This window comes from Molossus molossus, unplaced genomic scaffold (assembly GCF_014108415.1).
Source record: "Molossus molossus isolate mMolMol1 unplaced genomic scaffold, mMolMol1.p scaffold_m16_p_6, whole genome shotgun sequence".
Lineage (NCBI taxonomy): Eukaryota > Metazoa > Chordata > Mammalia > Chiroptera > Molossidae > Molossus > Molossus molossus.
This window is the reverse complement of record NW_023425399.1, coordinates 623,346-645,909: the sequence shown is the minus strand read 5'-3', so window position 1 is coordinate 645,909 and position 22,564 is coordinate 623,346. Positions and strand designations below refer to the sequence as shown.

At 67.1% G+C, this 22,564-nt stretch overlaps 1 protein-coding gene across 1 annotated transcript; it reads left to right on the top strand.

Moving 5' to 3' along the window:
* The first annotated feature begins 213 nt into the window (after positions 1 to 213).
* COL20A1 (collagen type XX alpha 1 chain) lies at positions 214 to 22,008 on the top strand. Its single transcript, XM_036244637.1, has 34 exons — positions 214 to 295; positions 2,136 to 2,246; positions 5,190 to 5,333; positions 5,660 to 5,789; positions 6,877 to 7,049; positions 7,354 to 7,473; positions 8,073 to 8,237; positions 8,640 to 8,804; positions 9,368 to 9,525; positions 9,847 to 9,976; positions 10,610 to 10,755; positions 10,841 to 10,964; positions 11,144 to 11,283; positions 11,735 to 11,864; positions 12,179 to 12,315; positions 12,415 to 12,547; positions 12,995 to 13,137; positions 13,272 to 13,401; positions 14,278 to 14,313; positions 14,889 to 15,027; positions 15,269 to 15,411; positions 15,552 to 15,661; positions 17,173 to 17,331; positions 17,438 to 17,515; positions 17,933 to 18,019; positions 18,560 to 18,613; positions 19,506 to 19,559; positions 19,642 to 19,695; positions 19,969 to 20,022; positions 20,707 to 20,778; positions 21,269 to 21,304; positions 21,401 to 21,449; positions 21,686 to 21,832; positions 22,001 to 22,008. The coding sequence occupies exons 1-34, from the start codon at positions 214 to 216 to the stop codon at positions 22,006 to 22,008; spliced, it is 3,741 nt and encodes a 1,246-aa protein (XP_036100530.1).
* The last annotated feature ends 556 nt before the right edge of the window (positions 22,009 to 22,564 follow it).

The following is a 22,564-nucleotide window of genomic DNA, read 5'->3' as shown; positions in this document are numbered from 1 at the left end:
CAGAGGTGGGGGTGTGGCAGAGGGGCAGCTGGCCTCTGCTCCAGGAGGCATGGCCCACGTGGATGGGGGGCAGCGTTTGGGGTGTCCACACCTGGACGTGGGACAGCTGGGGCTCAGCTCCCGGCCCAGGGGCGTGGACGGAGAAGCTCCTGCTTTGCCGTCGGGAGCAGACGAGTAGAAGGCTGAGCGGCTTCTCCTTCCCAGCCCAGCACCATGAGTGCCCGCCTGTGCCCCCGCCGGGGGGCCTGCCTCTGGTTGTGGCTGGGTGTCACCCTGGGACTCAGCCAGAGACAAGGTAAGGACAAGGGGTGGGGAGGCTTGTTTTCTGGTTGGCTTTTTTTTTTTTTTGGTACGTGCCCCTAGCGGGAACCGAACCCAGGACTCTCTGGTCCACAGGCCAATGCTCCAAACACTGAGCCAAACTGGCCGGGGCCTGGTTGGCTTTTAAAACAGCTATTAACACTCTGCACTTAATCTTCTCACATTCCCGTTTTGTTGTTCATTATTCCCTGGACGCCTCTTCTCAGACTGCAGCAAAGTGGCACCCTCGCCTCGCGGGCGCTGGCTCGGAGCACCTCCCAGCTCCTCGAGGCGCTTGGGGGCCACAGTCCACGGAGCTTCTCCAGCCCCTCACGTGGCCGGGCTCTGGTCGCGCCTTCAATCCGACCGCGTCCTGTGGGGTCTTTGCCCTGTTTCCCTTTCGGGGTAACGTCCATTGCAGGGTTGTTTGCGACACCCCAAAAGGGACATGTCTTGGCTGAGCTTGTCCCAGGAAAGCTGGGTCAGAGACCCCGGCGGCGGTCTGTGTCCCGGGGACGGAGGCTCTGGTTGTGGGGCCCTGCTTTGCCCCCGTGGTGCAGGCCCCGGGCGCCCCGGCTCCACTGAGTGACTGAGGGCACTGTGCTAGCTGCACTTCGTGGACACAGCTGAGGGCCAACGTCACGTTTGTTAGGGCGCCTCTGCTTGGGGTGCTCACAGCCAGACCAGCGGGCTGCCGACCTGCCTTCTTATTTCTGTGGTGTGTCTTCTGTTTGGTTTTGCACCGGGTCGGCACCTGCCGCCTGGCCAGGTCCCTGGGTCCCTGTGGTTCTGACAGGACCACCCCAAGGTGGGGTCGAGTCACTAAGTGACCCCATGACAACGGAGTCCAGGGCTCACACACCGGGAGGCCCCTCACCAGGTCCCTGCAGGCTCTGGGCAGACCCTGGGTGGGCAGCCCTTCCCCAAACATGGCCGTTTTGAGGGGGTGCCCCAGCTGTCTGCAGTGCCCTGCCTAGACCCCCAGTGTGGGGACCCCAGAGGCAGCAGGTCAGGGCAGTGACACTCAGAAGGCCCTTCCTGAGCCAGTGCCGGGCCCCTGCTCACAAGTGGCTTTTCAAAGTCATTCCACCCCAGACATTCCTGCCTTTCAGCCCCACGCTCCCGGGGAGCAGCCAGGCCACCCGGACACAGGCTCAGCTGCCTCTTGCTCTGAGGCCGGCATTGTGTCTGCCCCTGGCGCCCCCAGCCTCCGCCTCCTCCCCGATCACCCCTGCTCTCAGTGGGGCGGCCAGAAGAAGCCCATCTCTGTCTTCATTTTCCAAAAATAGCTGCTCCCACCAGGGAGCTCCGGAAGCTTCCCTGGGAGGTCAGGCCCCCTCTGCCCCCCATCCTCCAAGACAGCCACCCCCCAGGGGACCCCTGCCCCTACAGCACCCCCGCTCCCCACGGTATGCTCACATTTCAGGGTGCGCCACCCCATGGAGCTGTGTGAACCCAGCTGTGACCTCGGCGGCTGGGGGTCTGCAACAGCCACACAGCGGCTCCTCATACCGCCCTCCCACTCAGACTCGGGCGGGCGGCCCTGGAGCCCCAACTGCCTGGCAAGGCTGTTACTGCATCCATGGGGTGCTGGCCTGGGCCTCCCTCGGCCTGGGAAAAGGGACACCCTTCAGAGAGCCAGTGGGGGGAGCCCTGGTGCCTTGGACCCTTAGGGGGGCCCGGTCCCCCTTCAGCCCTAGGCAGGGCCTCATCTCCTCAAGTTCCCCCCAGTAGGGCTAAGGCCTCCTCACACCATTCAGAGCAGGTCCCTGGCCCCTCCCAGCTGTTGGGGTGGTCACTGAAGGTCAGTCCTGACCACCGTCCTGTCTGCCCAGCAAGCGGCCGCCTGAAGCTAGTTGTGCTGCCCGAGGACCGGCTGCAGATGAAGTGGACGGAGTCAGAAGGGCGGAGCCTTGGTTACCTGGTGCAGGTGAAGCCCATGGCAGGTAGGGCCCCGTGGCTCCCCCTCCGCTGAGGATGGACCGTGCGGTGCTGCAGGGCCGGGCTGAGCCTGATCCTGCGTCTCGGCACCCCCGTCTGTGTGCTTCCGCCTTCCTTGCTGAGGGGCACCTGGCGGAGAATCACGTTTCCCCCCACCCAGAGCCCAGCACTTGCAGAAGGGGCCCCATCACTGACTTTGGAAGAAACAGTGGGTCCCTGCTCCAGGGTAGAGCCCTCCAGGTCCGGGAGGGAGACCCTGGGTCCTGGAAGGCCTTGAGCAGGCCAACCAGAGCGCCCGCAGACACGGCTGGTCACGCGTCCTAAACACCCGAAGGACAGCTCACAGGCAGGCGTGTGCTTACAGGGACAGGACAGGGATGCGGGGCCCGAGCTGACCTGGGGGTGAGAAGCAGCCTGTCCGGGCCCCCTCCACCCCATTCCCGATCGCCCCTCCCTCTGCTCTCAAGAAGAACCCGTTCGACTTGGGTGTCACTTTCTAATATTTTAATTTTAAGATTTTTCAAATCTTTTACACCTTTCCCAGGTTTAGTGGGAAATAACTGACACTTGTCGGGTGGGCCAGCTAAAGGCCTACCGGTGGCTGTTCACATGCATAGTGACATGGTTACAGTAGCGTGGGCGCCATCCACCCTCACAGACGCAACAAAACAAAACAGTGTTTCCTTGTGATGAAAAGAGAGAACTTCCTTCCCGAACCACTTGTCCGGGACTCCTAGGCCAGGGTCAGCCGCAGCCAGCTTTCAGTACCTTACATCCCTCTGCAGCCCTGACTCTGGGGTCTGTACCTTTGACCCCCTCCAGCCCTGCCCACACCCTCTGGCATCCGCAGCCCCAGCTCTGCCTCTGTGAGTGTTGCTTGGTTCTTGGATTCCACCTAGAAGTGAGACCACCGGCACTTGCCTTTGACCCAGTTCCCTCAGCTCAAGGTCCGCTGAGTTCTGAAAACTGGAGGGTCTCCTCGTTTCTGTGGCCGAGTGACATTCCCCTGTGCGCAGGTCACATCTCCTCGGGGGGGCGAATTGTAAGTGACGTCAGCTCTTGCCACAAGGCTGCGGTGACCGCGGAGATGCAGATGTCTTCTCGAGATAGTTATTTAGTTTCATTTGAGTGAATACCCGAAATGGAATCGCTGGGTCCCAGGGCAGTTCCATTTTTAATTAAAACAATTTTTTTTTCTTTATTAATTTTAGAAAGAGGAAGGGAGAGGGAGAGAGAGAGACATTGATAAGAGAGAATACAAATTGACTGCCTCCTGCATGCCCCCCACTGGGGATCGGGCCCACAACCTGGGCATGTGACCAGACCAGGAATTGAACCAGTGACCTCTTGGTGCAGGGGTCGATGCCCAACCACTGAGCCACACCGGCCGGGCCCAGTTTTAATTTTTAGGAGTCTCCATACAGTTCCCCACAGAGGCTGCCCCAGTCTGCATTCCCACCCGCAGTACACCAGGGCCCCCTTTTCTCCACGTCCTCCCCAGCATTTGCTTGTTGATGTATTGACGGCAGCCATTCTGACAGGCGTGAGGTGGTACCACACTGTGGTTTCAGTCTGCACTTCCCTGATGATTAGTGACATTGAGCCTCGTTTCGTGTACCTGTTGGCCACCTGTATGTCCTCTTTGGAGAAATGTCTATTCAGGTTTTTGTCCATTTTTAAATGGGATGATTTGGGAGCTTTTTTTTTTTTTTTTTGCTATTGATTTGTATGAGTTCCTTTTTTTTTTTAAATCCTCACAGGAGGATATTTTCCCACTGATTTTCAGATAGAGTGGGAGAGAGGGAGAGAGGGAGAGACATTGATGTGAGAGAGACACATTGATTGGTCGCCTCCCACATGACTCCGACCAGGGCCGGGGATCAAACCGCACCCGAGGTGCATGCCCTTGACTGGAATCAAACCCGAGACTCTTTGTAGGTTGTCTTTCCGCTGTGCTGCCGGTCTCCCTGGTATCTTTACTGACGTCTGGTCTGCTCACCTGCTCAGTTACTGAGGGTGTAGCTGCGTCTTTCTCTGTCTCTGTTTTATATGTTGAGGCAGCTGTTCGGTGAGCACACATTTCGACTACGTCTTCCCAGCAGGCTGCCTCCCTGTGTGAAGGTGGGGTCCTGGTTTCCTCTCTGATAGCCCATCTTCTGCCATCGCCTTGGCCCGGCGAGATCTTTTCTGACCCTTTCCTCATTTTAGCTGCGTCTTCCAAGGGGCATAGCGCTGGTGTGGCTTTTCCCCAGCGAGACAGACTTTGCCTTTCCGTTGAAACTTCTTTCCCATTTCCGTTACATTCGATCACCGATCCGTGTGGGTTCACATCTGCCGTCTTCCAGGTTTCTGTCCCGCCTGTTCCGTCTCCCCGGCCCTCCCTGCCGCTCTCAGGCCTCGTCCGGGTTCAGGACTGTCCTGGCAGCAGGGGTGCTGCCAGCTCTGAGTGAGGCCTGGCGCTGCGGGCGGGCAGGGTGTTCTGGGGTCACGGCCACGGCAAAGGCAGCGCTGGCTGAGCTGACGCACTGACGCCGCTCGGTGGGACGTCGCCCGCTCTGCCCCGGAGATGTGCTCGGCCTGAGACTGCGGGGCTCCGGGGAGGGGGCTTCATTCTCGGGTCCAAGGCTCCGGCTGCACGGAGCAGGTGGGGACAGGTGGGGTGGGACCGGAGGGGGTCGGAGGAAAGCAATGACAGCCTTTGGGACAGACGGGGTGAGTATGAGCACAGCTGATGCTCACACGCCAGGACCCAGGGTCCCCGAGGCCTGGTGGGGTGTGGGCGCCGAGCAGGGCGGTGTGTGTGTGGGACCAGGAGGAGCCTGGAGGACTTCACCACCCGATACACATGTACACATGAATGCACACACACGCAGTACCCATGTGGGCACACACACACGTGCACACACACACTTTGCTGACCTCAACAGCCCTTCCCAACCCCACCCCAGGGGACTCGGAGCAGGAGGTGATGCTGACCACCAAGACCCCCAAGGCCACGGTGGGGGGCCTGAGCCCCTCGAAGGGGTACACCTTGCAGATCTTCACACTCACGGGCTCGGGGAACGCCCTGCTGGTGCGGAGGGACTTTGTCAGTAAGTCCACTGTTCCCACCGAGTCCAGCTCCTGGAGAGTGTGTGGCAAGGAGCCCGGAGCGGAGCCCTGGCAACACCTTCGGGTGCCCTGGGTGCCCTGGGCCTGGGTGTGAGCTCCGCTCCCCATGTGGCCGCCCAGGGGCCTTGCTTATAACTCCTGACACCTCTCCTGTCTCGTCAGGGCTAGGCCGGGTCCCACAGAGCCCAGGATGTGCCCTGCAGGGAGGGTTGTGCATGCAGGCCCCACCCCCCACCCCCCAGCCCCCACCCCAGCCCCCAGGCCGCTGCTCCTCCCTGCTGGGTCCCGACTCCCCTGTCTGCTGCAGTTGAGGAGCTGAAGGGCCACCCCGTGAGCAGGAGCAGCCAGAGGCCCCCAGGGACAGCCCTGGAGCCCACACCCTCCCACGTGGGGAGCTCAGAGCCTGAACCCCGAGTCACCTTGGACCCAAGCCGAGACCGGCCCGCTCTGGATGGGCCCAAGTGGGATGAGGGTGAGTTGCTGGGGAGAGAGGTGGTCTAGTGTCTCACATTTTCTCTGCGTGTGGCCAGAAGGTTCTTGCTCATCTCTGACCGCAGTCTCTGGTTTCAACTCGAGCTTGTGGCCACTCTCTGAGGCTCACTAAACCCACAGGGGCAGGTCGTCCCCTGGGGTGCCCGGTCCCACCACTCCTGACCCCCGCAGGTGTCCCTCAGCCTGAGTGTAGCAGGTGGGAGGTGACACAGCTGTGACCACCCCAGGAGTGCCCGACGAGGAGCAGAGCCCCCCCACAGGCCCCAAGGGGACGGCCCCTGCTCAGCCTGGCGCAGAGGAGCAGAGTCACACCAGGACATCCGTGGGACACGGAGAGGAGCCAGGTAAGACTGCCGGGGCAGCAGCTTCCGTGGGCTGGCGGGGGACGGGGCAGGTGCGCTGTGCCCCGTGGGTAGGGCTGGGGGTCCCCCATCAGGTGAGGTCTCCCTACACCTGCCTTCTCAGGGGCCTCCACATGGCATCTGACCCTTACTCTGGGCTCAGCCTGGAGGCACCGTCTCTGTACACAACTCAGGGGGCCCCAGACCCCAGGCGGGGAGCGGGGCTTTGTCTCTGGAGAGCTCCTGGGTCCCCAAAGGAGGGGCCTCAGCCCAGAGAGGGCCCCATGGAGCTGTCGTGCTGACCCCCCACCCCTGTGGGCCCCACCTCGGGCAGCCTCTGCCGCTGGGCCTGGGTGTCAGCCCCTGGGGAGGGAGGGTGGGCCTCGAATAGCAGCCCTCACACAACCACCAGGGTGGCCACCCCGCCGAGGCTTCTGGAGCACAGAGGTGCAGGACCTGGGCGTTTCATTAGCCCTCTTCCGAGGCTTGGAGGGGCGGGCCCCATGGACCACGGTCCACATGGGCTTTTCTGAGTCTGACGAGTCTTGAACCCCTCTAGAGTCCCTGCCCCCCCCAGACTCAGCCTCACGTGGAAGCAGGAGCCCGTGGGCCCCCACATTCCAGGGAAGGGGTCCTGGGTGCTGGAGCCCAGCCCCAAGCATCGTGGGGCCCTGCCCACACCTCGCCTCCCTCCCTGCCGCCCAGCCGGCCCCCAGTTCCGCTGCATGCCCCCCACCCCCACGGACATGATCTTCCTGGTGGACGGGTCCTGGAGCATCGGCCACAGTCACTTCCAGCAGGTCAAAGACTTCCTGGCCAGCGTCATCGAGCCCTTCGAAATCGGGCCGGATAGAGTCCAAGTAGGTGGGTTCTGGCCCCCGGCCCTGCGTCCCCGCCCCGTGGTCCTTAGTCTCTCCCCAGCCCCGGTGCGTTTGGGGAGAAGAGGGTCAGAGGGCAGAGGAGGGGTTCTGCTGATGGGTATGTCCTGAGCTGCCAGGTGGGGTTCCCAGCTGGAGGGAGGGGCAGCTGGGTCCTGGGGCAGGTTGGGGACTGTGTGGAAAGCAGGGGCTTTGTGAGCATGCCCCCCACCCCATGACCCCGGGAAGCCAGGCTGTGCCTCCTGCCCCCTCCACACTCCAGCAACCACGCCCGGCACCCGCCCTTCCAGGCCTGACTCAGTACAGTGGGGACCCCCAGACCGAGTGGGACCTGAACGCCTTCAGCACCAAGGAGGAGGTGCTGGCAGCTGTGCGCAGCCTCCGCTACAGAGGGGGAAACACGTTCACAGGTCTGCCCCGACCCTGCGCCCCAAACCTCACGCTGTCCACAGGTCGGCCCTTCCCGCACTTGCACATTTGTGTGCGGGGGGGAGGGGCGACCCCACTCTCACCTCCGTGGATGGAAGTCTCCTTCCGTTCTGTTTGGCGAGAATGTGGATTCTGGGGGGTGGTCTTGCTGAGTGTGGGTGGCTCTCCTGAGAGAAGCTGCTGGAAGGGGCCTCCTGTGGGCGTGGGTGTGGCCTCCTGTGGGCGTGGCCTCCTGTGGGTGTGGCCTCCCATGGGTGTGGGTGTGGCCTCGCCCAGGCAGCTCCCCGGGGTGTCTCCACCGCAGTCTCCTCCCTGCCCCCCACACCAGGGGGCGCTCCCTGCTCCGAGCCCAGCACCGGCCACTCGTTGGCAGGGTGTGCAGTGCTGGCCCTGGGTCTCCTGCGTGGGGTGCCTCTGAGGGCAGGGGAGGAGGTGTCCCCTCCCCGTGGACGCCCCAGCCAGGAGGGTTCAGGGCTGATCCCAGGGCCAGAGGGGGGCTGACGGCCAGAGGAGCGCTGTGGGCCGGGAGGCGCTAGGATGGGTGCGGGGACCCCTGAGCTTCATCCTCGCTGCTCCCAAGGCCTGGCCCTGACCCACGTGCTGGAGCAGAACCTGAAGCCTGCGGCTGGCCCCCGTCCAGAGGCGGCCAAGGTGGTGGTTCTAGTGACGGACGGCAAGTCCCAGGACGACGCCCGCGCTGCTGGCCGCGTCCTCAAGAGCCTGGACGTGGAGGTCTTTGCTGTGGGTGAGCAGCCCGGTCTCTGTGGGCCTCGCGGCCGCAGCTCCCGGCACAGGTGGGAGTGGGGGTGCCCGTGTCCCGCCTACACAGCTCTGAGTCTGCGCAGCGGAGGACCCGTCCCTGCTCCCGGAGCTGACAGTGCCCGAGCCGGGACCCTAGCCCCTGGGCCTTGCGGGGAGGCCGCGAGTTGGGGGGCAAGGGCGCTGGGCCAGTTCGCTGTGAGCATCTCACCCCACCCCCACCAGCCCCAGCTGCCATCTCTCCCGGGGCCCTGCCACGTGACCCCGTCCTGGGGCCTGTGGGATCTTAGGTTCGTGGCTGGGATGGCCCCCCAACACGCTGGGCGACTTGGGAGATGTGACCACAGCTCTGAGGGGCCCCTCCTCAGCGTCCGCGCCCTGTGGGCAGGTGTGAAGAACGCTGACGAGGCTGAGCTGAGGCTCCTGGCATCCCAGCCCCTGGACATCACCGTCCACAACGTGCAGGACTTCCCACAGCTCAGCACACTGGCCGGCCTGCTCAGCCGCCTCATCTGCCAGCAGGTGCAGGGCAGGGCCCCCCGCTCGGGCCCAGGTGAGCTCAGGCGGGGACTCCAGGGCAGGGGACCCCCGCTCGGGCCCAGGTGAGCTCAGGCGGGGACTCCAGGGCAGGGGACCCCAGGTGAGCTCAGGCGGGGACTCCAGGGCAGGGGACCCCCGCTCGGGCCCAGGTGAGCTCAGGCGGGGACTCCAGGGCAGGGGACCCCCGCTCGGGCCCAGGTGAGCTCAGATGGGGACTCCAGGGCAGGGGACCCCCCCCGCTCGGGCCCAGGTGAGCTCAGGCGGGGACTCCAGGGCAGGGGACCCCCCGCTCAGACCCAGGTGAGCTCAGGCGGGGGCTCCAGGGCAGGGGACCCCCCTCCCGGGCCCAGGTGAGCTCAGGCGGGGCTCCAGGGCAGGGTCACCTAAGCTAGGTCAGGTCGTGCGGCCTCCCGAAACCTCTCCTGCCCGGTTTCCATGGCTCCGTGGGGGTCTGCAGTCCCCACCTGGGGAACACCTGCTCTTCTTCCAAGTGGCCGCCAGGGGGAGCAGGAGGAGCCTGATGGCAGCTGCCGCTGGGACCACCCTGACCCTTTCCTCCCTCAGTTAAACCAGCAGCTGCTGCTCCTGCCCTGGACCCCTTTTCTGCTCCCACCGGCCTGGTTCTGACCCAGGTGACTCCCTCCAGCGTCCACCTGTCCTGGACTCCAGCCCGGCAGCCCCCGCTGAAGTACCTGGTGGTGTGGCGGCCTTCCGGGGGTGGCGCCCCCAGGGAGGTGAGAGGCCCCCATTCTGGGCAGTCAGGGCTGGAGTGGAGGCCTGGGGACAGCGGGGCCACCGCGGGGAAAGGGCAGAGTCCGGCCGCCCTGCAGAAGCCCACGCCCTTGGTGCCCTCGGGGGCCCGGGAGGCAGCAGGGGTGGCTGCTCCGTGCCAGGGAGCTGCCCTGCTCCAGGACCAGGGACAAGGTCGCGCAGGGGGTCACACTGACCCCAGCCCGAGCCAGAGCCAACAGTGCCTCCCTGCCCTGCCCGCTGCACCCCCTGCGCCCCCTGCGCCCCCTGCACCCCCTGCACCTCCATCCAGTCTCCCGTTCCAGGTGGTGGTGGAGGGGCCCAGCTGGTCCACAGAGCTGCACAACCTGACCGCCGGCACCGAGTACCTGTTGTCTGTGTTCCCCGTCTCCGAGGCGGGGGTTGGCGAGGGCCTGCGGGGCCTGGTGACCACGGGTGGGTGGGGCAGCTGGCGGGACCTGTCTTAGTCTTAACCCGGGTGAGGGCATCACTCTCAACTTGCTGTGAGACCGGAGCTGAGTCACTGACCTCTCCGACCCTCAGTGTCCTCCTCTGAAGACCAGTGATGTCCTTGTGCCGTCAGCCAACCAGGGCCCCTTCCTGTTACAGCTCACACATTTCTGGAGCCCCCCCCCCCGCCCTGGGCCACCGCCCCTGAACGTGTCTGTGCTCAGCATGTACAGTACACGGCCCAGAGGGCTCAGCGTGTTCACGGAACCGTGCACCCATCATGGGTCAGCTTTGGAACAGAAACCCTGGACCCTTAGCTCTCCCTGCCCACGGCTATTCCTGCCCTGCCCGGTCGGTCCTTGCCATCTCTGGACCACACAGCCTGTGGCTGGTTGCCTCTGGCTTCCTCGTGGGGCCCTTATCCCGGGACCACGGCTCACCCATGGAAACCCATGGGGTGGCCGTGTCTCCCCAGCGCCGTCTGCTGTAAACGGCCTGGGGTGTAGTTTGGGGACAGAGATTTAGAATCGTCCGTAGGATGGCCCCCCAGGGACTGTTCCCCAGCCTCTGTCCCCTGGTCTGTGGTATGATTCCTGCCTGTGGCTCCCCCTCTTCCAGCGCCTCTGCCCCCGCCCCAGGCACTCGCCCTGGCCATGGTGACACCCAGGACCGTCCGCCTCACCTGGCAGCCCGCGGCCGGGGCCACCCAGTACCTGGTGCGGTGCTCACCAGCTTCCCCGAAGGGCGAGGGGCAGGACAGAGAGGTGTGTGGCAGGGGGTGGAGGAGGCTGCTGGGCCCACGGGGTGGGATCGCGGTGGCAGGGTCCAGCATGAGTGTTGTCCCCACAGGTGCGGGTGGGGCGGCCAGAGGTGCTGCTGGGCAGCCTGGAGCCAGGTACAGATTACAGCATCTGGGTGTGGAGCCTGCAGGGCACACAGGCCAGCGAGGCCCGGACCATTCGTGCCAGGACCCGTGAGTGCCCCCCCCCCCGTCTGCCACCAACCAATGGGCAGAGGTGCCATCTGGTTCCCCAAGCCTTCCCTGGGTGGGGTTCCCTCCTGGTGGCCCCAGTGGCCCTGGCCATCACCTACGTACACTTCCCTCATACACTTGGGGTGGCGGCTGGTCCCTGAAGCCTGCTGTGTCTACAGCACCCCTGGACCCCCCGAGACACCTGGGCTTCTCAGACGTGAGCCACGACTCGGCCCGTGTGTCCTGGGAGGGCCCCCCGAGGCCTGTGCGCCTGTTCAGGGTCAGCTACGTGTCCAGCGAGGGCACCCACTCTGGGCAGGTGAGAGCTGTGGTATCCTGGTGGGTCCCCGGGGTCCGGTGTCCAGGATGCTGAAGTGTCCACAGGGGCCTGGCACCCCCAGCTGCCCCCACCCTGCACTCACAGCCTGGTACCGGGGATCCACAGAGGACTAACACCGTCTCCACCCTTGGGGCCCTGGCTGGGGGCGGGGGGCGTGTGACGCACAGAATCGTGAGCTGACCTTGAATGACAGCCCCATGAGGCCAGGGCACAGGCGCTGTGGGGGGCATGCAGCTGTTGGTCTGGGGGCGTCCCAGGAGGCCCTTACCCAGTGTGGGGGACCCATACCCCCTTTGCCCACTCTGGGGGAGGTCGTGGGGCCATTCCCGGGCTGCAGGCCCAAGCCTGGGTCTCTGTCCGGGCAGGGGCTGCCCCCTCCCACTTGAAGGCTCGGCTCCAGGCCGTGCCCCGACCCCCATCTGCCTTGCAGACAGAGGCCCCTGGAAACGCCACCTCGGCCACTCTGGGCCCCCTGTCCTCCTCCTCCACCTACACCGTCCATGTCACCTGCCTCTACCCCGGGGGCAGTTCCTCCACTATGACTGGCCGCCTGACCACACGTGAGTCCTTCCACCCCGTGGGTGGTTCAAATCCACACGCACGTAGGTGTCCGCTCTGCGGCCCCGAGCCTGGGGACGGGTGCCCGGCAGGTGTGACGGTGCCGTGCAGGGTCCTCAGGGTGGGACCCGGGGCCCAGGTGCTGGCAGAGCTGGGAGCTGGGGCCCCTCCAGGAGGGAAATGTGGGCCCAGGCACCACGAAGACTGGGGGTCTCCTCTGCCCCAAGTGTGACCCCTGCCAGCAAAACCTGCAACGGGCCCCCAAGGGGCCGTCTGGGCCCGGGCACCCCAGCCTCACACCCTCCTTGTCTCCCAGGGAAAGCCCCCAGCCCGAGCCAGCTGTCGGTGACAGAGCTGCCCGGGGACCAGGTGCAGCTGGGGTGGGCGGCGGCGTCCGGCGTGCTTGTGTACCAGATCAAGTGGACACCCCTGGGGGACGGGAAGGCCCACGAGGTGTGTGTGGGGAGCCCCTCCCACGCCCCGCTCCCCGGGCTGCCCGCCCGCCATGAGGCCACCACCCGCAGGGCGACTCCCGGTCCCTCCTCTCCACAGGTCTCCGTCCCGGGGAGCCAGGGCGCGGCCGTCCTGCCCGGCCTGGGGAGGCACGCGGAGTATGAGATCACCATCCTGGCCTACTACAGGGACGGGGCCCGCAGCGACCCTGTGTCCGTCCGCTACGCCCCCCGTAGGTGACCCCTCCACCACGCGGGGCCGGCACCGCCCTAGGGACCCCAGATGGCCTCTGCTCTGCAATCCCAGGTCCCCAAACTCCCAGAATTGCTGACAGGCAGCTCCCTGAGTCCCCGACCCTCGGCCTGATTGCTGGGGTTCTTAGAGTCTCCCTGAGCCCTCCAGGCAGGTGTTCCCGGGGTGGCCGAGGGTCCAAGCCCCCTGTGTGACGCTGAGGTGGTCTCGGGGCTGACCTGTGGCCCTGTCTGTCCCAGGTCTCGGGGCAGCGGGGCGTGGTGTGGGTGTGCAGGCATGGGGGGGGGTGGGAGGGAGGGTCGAGGGGTGTTGGGATGCAGGGCTGTGGGGTAGGAGGCTGGGGGGGGCGTGGCCAGGTGCAGCACAGAGCATGGTGGGCCTCTCCCTGGCTTCTGGCCCTGGCTTTGCTGAAGCCCCCTCCCCTCAGGCAACCGGAGCCCACCCTCCAACCTGGCCCTGGCTTCTGAGTCACCCAACAGCCTGCGGGTCAGCTGGACGCCCCCGACCGGCCCAGTCCTGCACTACCGGCTCACGTACGCGCTGGCCTCAGGCTCAGGACCAGAGAAATCGGTGAGCCATCCCCCTTGTGGGCCCGGAGTCCCGTGGCGGGGGGCGTGGCCCGGCGTCTGTCGAGCTCCTCTGTGGAGGGACACATGGAAAAGAGCTGAGACCTTGGGCGGGGCTCAGGTGCTGGTGTCCCCCAGGTCTCTGTCCCAGGACCCAGCAGCCAGGTGACGCTCCATGACCTGCTGGCAGCCACCAAGTACAGGGTCCTGGTCTCAGCAGTGTACGGAGTAGGGGAGAGTACGGCAGTGTCCGCCACAGGCCGGACGGGTGAGTGGGCACGAAACCCCGGCCCCAGGCAGCCCGCAGACACCCGGAACCTGTGGGCCATTCAGTGGGACCTGTCACGCGGCCCGCGCTGCGGAGCTGAGCAGGAGGGAACTGGGTTTTCGTGTGAGGCCTTCACTGTAGAGACCGCTGAGGCCAGCAAGGCTCCTGCCGGTACAGCCAGGCCCTCAGCAAGGCCCAAAGCCGGGGGACGCCGGCCTTGTCCTACCTGTGTTCAAGGCCAGGCTGCCGTCCAGCCCACGGGAGCAGCTCCCAGGCGGGTGGGCGGGAGCACAGGGCCCACGGGAGAGGTTCCCAGTTCCTGCACATGCCATCACTGGTTTGGGGCTCCTCCCCCGCAGGCCAGGCCCCAGCTGGGGGACCCAGCTCATGTTTGCTGTCCATGCCGGTCCTCTGGGTAGTCCCAGAACGGGGAGCAGAAAGCCCTCAGGGGCCGGGCAGCCTGGCCGCCTCATCTTCTCATGTCCCCTCTAGGGGCTCCGGTCAGGGACTCACTATTCAGGGGACAGCTGCTGAGTTGTGGGTGGGGAGAGCTTCTCGCCCCGTGGGCCCCTCTCCTCACCCACGGACGCGTCCCAGGATCTGTCACTGTGTCCCTGGATCTGCCATTTGGGACCCATCGGGGTGGCTGGGACCCTGTCCTGGGAGCACCGTGGCCGGGTGCTGCCTTCAGGGGGTGGAAGTAGCCCCGAGATGGCGGGACACCATCCCTGCCCCTCCCCATCTCTGAGGCATGGGGACCACCGGCCTGAGGGCTTTCAGGGGGCGAGGGCTGCAGCACCCAGACCACAGGGCAGGACCTGCCCCAGAGGAGGCTGAGGCCCCTCCCCACTGACCCGGCTCCCTGCCTCTCAGCAGCCTGCCCGGCTCTGCACCCTGACGGCTCCCTCACAGGTGGGTCCTGCCCCGTGACAGCTGCTCCCCTCCCCGCCCTACCCTTCCTCCTCCTCCTCCTCTCCGGTCCTCTGGGGAACGGCCTGGAATCACTCGGCAAGTCCGAGACCCTCCCCAGAGGCCGACGTGTGGGCCCCAGCCAGAGCCAGGCCGCTGTGCCCTGAGGGGGCGCTGGGCTGGTGGCAGCTGGTGCAGGGACGGTGCCATCGTCCTGACGCTGTCTCCCTGGGGTCTCCCCAGAGAGCAGTGAGGCTGTGCCACTCAGATCCGACGCAGGCAGGGCCCCCGGCTGGGAAGTGGGGGACAGGCCAGCTGCTCCCGGCTCCGAGCGCCTAGTGACGTGAGCTCCGTGCTCACTGTGCACCATGGACGTCGGAGGAGCTGAAGGTGTCTGAGCAGCCAAGTCCGCGTGGGGGGTGGGACCAGCCCCTGGCATCTGCCTGCCGGGCCGGGGTCAGACACAGAGGGGGGACGCGTCCCCTCATGTCCTCAGCTGCCGGCCTCGGCGTTCTGCCCGCCGCCCGCTCCGCCCTCACCTCCCCTCTGTCCCTGGTCCCCCCGCCCTGCGCACCCAGGCTTCGACCTGATGGCGGCCTTCGGGCTGGTGGAGAAGGAGTACGCCTCCCTCCGCGGCGTGGCCATGGAGCCCTCGGCCTTCGGCTCGGCCAGGACCTTCACGCTGTTCAGGGACGCGCAGCTGACACGCCGGGCCAGGTGGGCGGGGCGGCCCCGGCTGTGGGGAATGGCCTCCGGCCTGGGGGGCAGAGGGCTGTGCCTCCCCCTCAGGGCACTTCTGCTTGAACCCCAACAGCCCGGGAGAGAGCTGGTTCCTTCCACCCCATGATGCACGTGGGGGAACGGAGCAGGAGAGCCCCTGGTCCGCGGCCTGGGCGCGGGGAGTAGCTGTGCCCCGGCCCCGCCCGCTCAGGCCTGGGTGCTGCCCCCCTGCCCACAGCGACACCCTCCCGGCCACCCTCCCGCCGGAGCACACGGTCCTCTTCCTGCTGCGCCTCCTCCCGGACACGCCCCGCGAGGCCTTCGCGCTGTGGCAGATGACGGCCGAGGACTCCACGCCGGTCCTGGGGGTCCTGCTGGACGGTCAGTCGGGAGGGAGCAAGACCCCTCCCGGCCAGGCCGAGGCGCCCGTACCCCCATCGGGAGGCCACGCCGGGCCCCCCATTCCCTGCCGGCAGACGGGACGGGGTCTCACTCATGGGCCCCTCACTCTGCCCCGGCAGCTGGCAGGAAGTCCCTGACCTACTTCAGCCACGACCCCAGGGCCGCGCTGCAGGAGGTGACCTTCGACCTCCCTGAAGTGAAGAGGATCTTCTTCGGGAGCTTCCACAAGGTCCTGGAAGGTTCTGGAAGGACCATGCCTATGTCTCTCCCCGCTCAGACCTTCCCCTGCCCCCCATTCTGGAACAGACACCCCTGGGCTCTGCAGGAGGTGCCCCTGCCTCCCAACAGCAGGCCGTCGCTGCCATGGCTGTCCCCCCGAATTCAGAACCACCTGGTCCATCCGAGCCTCTGCCCCTGGTCCTCTCTGCCCCCTGGTCCCCTCTGCCCCCTGGTCCTCTCTGCCCCCTGGTCCCCTCTGCCCCCTGGTCCCCTCACCCCCTGGTCCCCTCTGCCCCTGGTCCCCTCTGCCCCTGGTCCCCTCTGCCCCCTGGTCCCCTCTCCCCCCTGGTCCCCTCTGCCCCCTGGTCCCCCCCGCCCCCCTGGTCCCCCTCGCCCCCTGGTCCCCTCTGCCCCTGGTCCCCTCTGCCCCCTGGTCCCCTCTGCCCCTGGTCCCCTCTGCCCCCTGGTCCCCTCTGCCCCCGGGTCCCCTCTGCCCCTGGTCCCCTCTGCCCCTGGTCCCCTCTGCCCCCTGGTCCCCTCTGCCCTGGTCCCCCTCTGCCCCTGGTCCCTCTGCCCCCTGTCCCCTCTGCCCCTGGGCCCCTCTGCCCCTGGTCCCCTCTGCCCCTGGTCCCCTCTGCCCCTGGTCCCCTCTGCCCCTGGTCCCCTCTGCCCCTGGTCCCCTCTCCCCCTGGTCCCCTCTGCCCCTGGTCCCCTCTCCCCCCTGGTCCCCTCTGCCCCCTGGTCCCCTCACACCCCTGGTTCCCTCACCCCCTGGCCCCCTCACTCCCCTGGTCCCCTCTCCCCCAGGTCCCCCTCACCCCTGGTTCCCCTCTCCCCCCTGGTCCCCCTCTCGCCCTGGTCCCCTCTGCCCCTGGTCCCCTCTCCCCCTGGTCCCCTCTGCCCCCTGGTCCCCTCTCCCCCCTGGTCCCCTCTGCCCCCTGGTCCCCTCTGCCCCTGGTCCCCTCTGCCCCTGGTCCCCTCTGCCCCCTGGTCCCCTCTGCCCCCTGGTCCCCTCTGCCCCTGGTCCCCTCTGCCCCTGGTCCCCTCTGCCCCTGGTCCCCTCTGCCCCTGGTCCCCTCTGCCCCCTGGTCCCCTCTGCCCCTGGTCCCCTCTGCCCCTGGTCCCCTCTGCCCCTGGTCCCCTCTGCCCCTGGTCCCCTCTGCCCCTGGTCCCCTCTGCCCCTGGTCCCCTCTGCCCCCCGGTCCCCTCTGCCCCCCGGTCCCCTCTGCCCCCGGTCCCCTCTGCCCCCGGTCCCCTCTGCCCCTGGTCCCCTCTGCCCCTGGTCCCCTCTGCCCCCCGGACCCTGGTCCCCTCTGACCCTGGTCCCTCTACCCCCTGGTCCCCTCTGACCCTGGTCCCTCTGACCCGAACGTCTACTGTGGGTTGAACAGCGTCCCAGCCCTTCTCTGCTCCCAGGAGTCCTGGGGGGGCCCGCGTGGAGCACATGGCCCGTCTCACAGAGGGAAACAGGCCCCGTGGGGGCAGGTCCCGGGGGCACTCACTTCCCCACCTGTCTCGCAGGTGCACGTGGCCGTGGGCCACCACAGGGTGCGGCTGTACGTGGACTGCAGGAAGGTGGCCGAGAGGCCCATCGGCCAGGCGGGCAGCCCTCCGGCCGCCAGCTTCATCACGCTGGGGAGGCTGGCCAAGGCCCGGGGCCCCCGGGGCAGCTCGGCCACGGTGAGCCTCGGCGTCCTTCTGCCTGGCCAGTCGGGGCGGTGGGGAGGGGGGGACCGCCCCTCCCACCCCGCCCACACGGCCGACTGAGCCCCGCCCTGCCCTGCAGCTCCAGCTCCAGGCGCTGCAGATCGTGTGTGGGGACACCTGGGCAGAGGCAGACAGGTGCTGCGAGCTCCCTGCGCTGGTAGGTGGGCTCTGGGTCCCGCCAGGGCACAGTGGGCTCCACAGGCCACCCAGGGCAGCGCGGTGCTGGGAGGTCTGGGCGGGCTACCTGGAGGAGGTGGCTTGGGGAGCGTCTCCGAGGCCTGGGGACAAGGCAGCTGGAGTCGCCCGGGAAGGCCAGCTGCAGGGAGGGGGCTGCTGAGATGGGGCCACTGCTCTTGTCTGGGACTCCGTGTCCACCCCGCTCGGCGACACTGGGGCCGGCTGGGCAGTGGGAGAGGGTTCCTGCCCCGGCGCTTGTGCTGAGCAGCCCAGGGTCAGCCCCCAGACTGGTCCCCACCCCTGACCCCAGCCCCCAGGTGTGGGTGACATTCCCTGAGCACCAGGGTCAGACAGGAGCCTGGCAGATGGTGCACCTAATGGTGGGTCTCTCTTCTAGAAGGGTGGAGAGACCTGCCCGGCCTTCCGTCCTGCCTGCACCTGTTCCCTGCAGACCCCCGGGCCCCCAGGACCCCAAGGACCCCCGGTGAGGCCAGCAGCCCCTCCCCAGCAACATCTTGCGGCCACTGGCAGAGGAGGGTGGCCCCCCATGCCCCCACATGGGAGCCTGGACCCAGCAGCCGTCCCCAAGCCTGCTGACACCCCAGCCCACGGGACCCCTCCTGGCAAGCCCTTCCTTCCCCTGCCCCCTCTCTGGAGCCAACCCTGCTCTGGTGTGGGACCAGCATGTCCCATCTTTCCTGGTTGGGGAAGGGACCCAGGACCATCCCACCGTGGGGCAGGTCCAGCCCCTCCACCACCCCCGAGCTCCCTCCAGGGCCGACGGTAGTGGGAACTCGTCTGTGAGGACTCTGCTCCATGGTGCACAGACCTCACCACAGAGGCCGAGGCACCCAAGTCTCTCACAGGGGCAGCGGCTGTGGGAGAGGAGGGCCCAGATGTCCTCCCCCGGAAGCCCCTTCCCTTCCCCTCTGGACACCGGGGACTGGAGCCGGGGCAATGCTAGGGGCTGACAGGCCCCCAGCCCCGTTGCCATGCTGGCTCAGTTCCGCTCCTGCTATTGCAGGGCCTCCCGGGCAGGAAAGGAGCCCCCGGACAGCAGGGCTTCCCCGGGCCCAGGGTAAGTCCTGGGGAGTCCCAGGGGGCTTGGGGGGGCCTGGACCCTATCTTCCTGGGGAGGACCCCAGCACATTCACAAGAGCACAGGGGGAGCCCCACATGGCCCAACCCCAGCAGAGGGGGCTCCACGAGGAGAGAGGTGCCTCCCAGGAGGGCCCGCTCCCACCATCTGGCGAATCTGCCTCGACGGGTCCTGGGACGGGATGGTGGCGATGCCCAGGCTGTGTGCCGCCCCCTTGGAAGTTGCTGAGATTTTCTTGCGGACGTGAGCCCCTCTCCCGGGTCTTCCTCCTGGAGGCTGTGCTGTGGACGCCGCTCACCCGGGGCCTGAGCTGACTCTTGCCGCTGGTCCGTTTAGGTCTTCAGCTCACAAGAGAGAATTTGCTTTCTGTAGGGAGCTGGGTGTGCTGACCGGCATCACTCACCAGCACGGTCCACAGCGTCCCGCAGTGCCTTCGGGCGGGGGTGCAGCGCTGCCGCCAGGGGCCTGGGGTTCAGGTTTCTTGCTCAGCAGCCTCGGCCCGGTCCTGGCTGTGGGGCAGGTCCCAGCAGGTCCCCTCCCAGGGGCGGCCGTGGGGCTGAAGACCTCTGGGCTGGGGTCTGGATACCACAGACCAGCCAGAGGGCTGGGTGCTGCTGTGGGCCCTGGGGAGGGGCTTCGGGAGCTGCCTGGTGCCTTCCCAGCCCCCCCCCCCGCCCGTGTCTCCAGGGAGAGCCCGGGCCACCTGGACAGACCGGACCAGAGGGTCCTGGAGGTCAGCAGGGGTCGCCAGGGACCCAGGGCCGAACTGTCCAGGGACCTGTGGTAGGTGTTTCCACCCCTCCTCCTGCTGCCCATCCCCCCCCCCCCGGCTCCTCTCTGCCCTGCTGCTCAGTCACTTTGTCCCCTGCAGGGTCCACCAGGGGTCAAAGGAGAGAAAGGGGACCATGGACTCCCCGGCGTGCAGGTAGCGGGGGGTCTCGGGGACAGGGCCTCTTCCTCTGCATCGGACTTGCCCCAGCCTGGCCAGCCCCTCTGTTGTCTTCCAGGGCTCCCCTGGCCACCAGGGCGTCCCCGGGAAGGTTGGCCTCCAGGGTCCAAAGGTGGGAGAGAACCCCAGGGAGGGTCTCGAGGTGGCGGGTGTGGGTGGGGTTTCCCCTCTCTGATCCCTTCCCCACCCATCCCGCCCCCCCTGTGGCCTGGAGGGGGCAGGGGAATGGCACCCACGTGGGGTTGGAGGGGGCAGTCCCTGAACTCGGCTGAGTCAGTGCTCTGGAAGCGAGGCACAGATGTGTACCCCTCACAGGTGTGGGCCACGTGGGAGGGATGTGTGGGGGTCCAAGCCCCCACCCCAACCCGCCCTCCTTTGCCGTCAGGGAATGAGAGGCCTGGAGGGTGCCGCTGGCCTGCCCGGACCCCCCGGACCCCGGGTGAGCACTGCCTCCCCGTGAGCACCCCCGGCCTGTCCCACCACACCCCCTGGGGCTTCCTTGGGGCTGAGCTGAGCGTGTTCACCCCACAAGGTGACCTGGGAGGCCTCACTCTCCTGGGCTGACACCTTTCTGGGCCTTGCCAGAGGCTGTGTGGGCACCTGGAGGGCTTCTCACCAGCCCGCAGCTCGGTGGGGACACAGCAACTGTGCGGCCCAGTCCCCGATTCCACACGGCAGGGAGGGGCCGGGTCTGGGTGGGCCTGGCTTCTGCCCCCCGATTCCACACGGCAGGGAGGGGCCGGGTCTGGGTGGGCCTGGCTTCTGCCCCCCGATTCCACACGGCAGGGAGGGGCCGGGTCTGGGTGGGCCTGGCTTCTGCCCCCCGATTCCACACGGCAGGGAGGGGCCGGGTCTGGGCGGCCGGCTGTGGTCTGGTCCCAGCCCCTCCCTGCTGATCAGGGGGCTCCGGGCTCAGCACCTGGCAGCCACTCTGACTGGGGTCCTGGGCCAGGTGCCAGGGAGGCCCCGCTGCCCTCCCGAGGTGGGCCTGTGGAGACTGGGGACGCACCGAGGTACCTGGTTTTGGTCCAGGGCCATAGGGACCTGAACGTCCAAGCCTGGGCTGGAGGGAGGAGGGGCCAGACTCCCAGGCTGCAGTCCGATGACCTCTGCGTCTCCACAGGGCTCTCAGGGCCTGGCGGGGGCCAGGGGGACCAGCGGAGAGCGAGGACCCCCAGGGGCCGTGGGGCCCACGGTAAGGCCTCTCCCCACCCAGACAGCAGGGTGTGACACATGTGTGTACACTCACCTCTGTGCATTGAGGCCGTGCGTGCCGGGACGCTGGGCTGCCCGTCAGGCCCGAGACAGACAGGTGGGGGGGTGGGGGACGGGGAGACTGGATCCCAGAAGGTTTCTGGGAGCCAGGAGCCAGAAGACAGGCAGGTGGGGCCGGGACAGGGATATGCTCTGTACAGACCTGGCTGGCTCAGGCCACGGGAGGGTGTCCTGGGGGGGTGTCCCCATCTGAGAGATGGGACCTTTGCCCACTGCGACTCCTGTCTCTGGCTCTCGGAGGATCAGAAACTGTGCCCACCCTGTGGGGACCCCAATGCCTGGTCTCCCTCCGGGTGGACAGAGCCCCAGGCTGCAGAGGGGTCAGGGCTGCCCCTAGAGTCAGGAGGGGGGGAGGCCAGTCCAGGGCCCCTCCCTGCCGCAGGCTTACTTCCCCCCTCCCTCTGGCTCAGGGGCTGCCGGGGCCCAAGGGGGATCGAGGAGAGAAGGTGAGTGTGTCGTGCTGGGCACCTCCCGGAGGCGTGGGGACAGCACCGCCTCCAGCCGGGCGGCCTGGTCACTGCGCCGTGGCCCCTTCCTCACAGGGTGAGCCGCAGTCCTTGGCCACCATCTACCAGCTTGTGAGCCAGGCCTGCGAGTCCGCCATCCAGAGTGAGGACCCCCGGTCTCCAGTGCCCCCCACTCGTCACTGTGCCCACACTCACCAGGCTGGACAGAGCCCCACCCCATCCTTAACAAACCCAGCCTTGTCCCTCACACACCACAGAGCCTGGGGAAGCAAGGAGGGTCCCCCCATACCCCGCCAACCCCCCACCCTCCCAACCCCTCCCCACCCCCACCTCCCTTTGCTGACTTGCTCCCCCTCCCAGCACACGTCCTGAAGTTCGACTCCTTCCTCCACGAGACCACCAGGCCCCCCATGCCCATCTTGGAGGCCCCCGGGCCCCCGATCACACTAAGTGAGGCCCAGCTCCCTAGAGACGGAGGACGTGGTGGCCCCCACCCTGAGGACAGAGGTAAAGGCCCCCTTGGGGAGGGGTCTGGGAGGACCACAGCCCCCACTGTCCTGGGACTGGTCTCTGTGTGGCCAGGTGGGGACACAGGCCACTCAGAGATCGTCCACAAAATTGGGGGCTGTCTGGCTTCCTGGGGTCCTCCGAGCGGCCTCTCCCCCACTCTCCCAGGTGTCTGAGCTCAGGGCCACCGCTGCCCTCCCCTCCCACCCCCTCGCTCAGTGCACAGGAGACAGTCCAGGGACCTTGTTGCACATCCGTCCACCCGGCTGGGGCTTGGAGGCGGATCAGACGCCAAGATGAACGGAGAGGCTGATGGAGGGAGATGGAGCCCAGCTCCAGCCTCAGGGGGGGAAGGAGACGGGGGTGGCAGCACTGTACTGTGGGGGGCGGGGCCCTGCCTGTGGGGAGCCCCTGCCCACAGTGGCCCAGAGTTGCCTTTGGGATCAGCACCTGTCTGCACCTGCTTGTCCAGACACGGCTGGCAGGACCCTGCCCAGCCCCACCCCCCCTAAACCTCAGCCCTGAGCCCCATCAGTGTGTGTTTGGGACTCAGGGACCCCACCCCGAGCTTTCAGCCTTGGCCGAGGAGGAGGGCTCAGGGACTCACCTTCCCCTCGGTCAGAAGGGGCGGGAAAGTGAGCCTTGTTACCTGCCTGCCGCCCTCAGCCCCAGCCCCTCCGCCCAGGTGAGCCGGGAGCCCTCCCTCAGACACGCAGGCCGCAGGGGAGCAAG

What these genes read in the sequence shown, in the direction of transcription:
- COL20A1 (XM_036244637.1), top strand. Translation starts at nt 214, where the DNA reads ATGAGTGCCCGCCTGTGCCCCCGCCGGGGGGCCTGCCTCTGGTTGTGG. An exon ending in GACTGGCCGCCTGACCACAC is followed by an intron (nt 11,865 to 12,178) that starts GTGAGTCCTTCC and finishes CTTGTCTCCCAG; the next exon opens with GGAAAGCCCCCAGCCCGAGC. An exon ending in GCTCAGGACCAGAGAAATCG is followed by an intron (nt 13,138 to 13,271) that starts GTGAGCCATCCC and finishes GGTGTCCCCCAG; the next exon opens with GTCTCTGTCCCAGGACCCAG.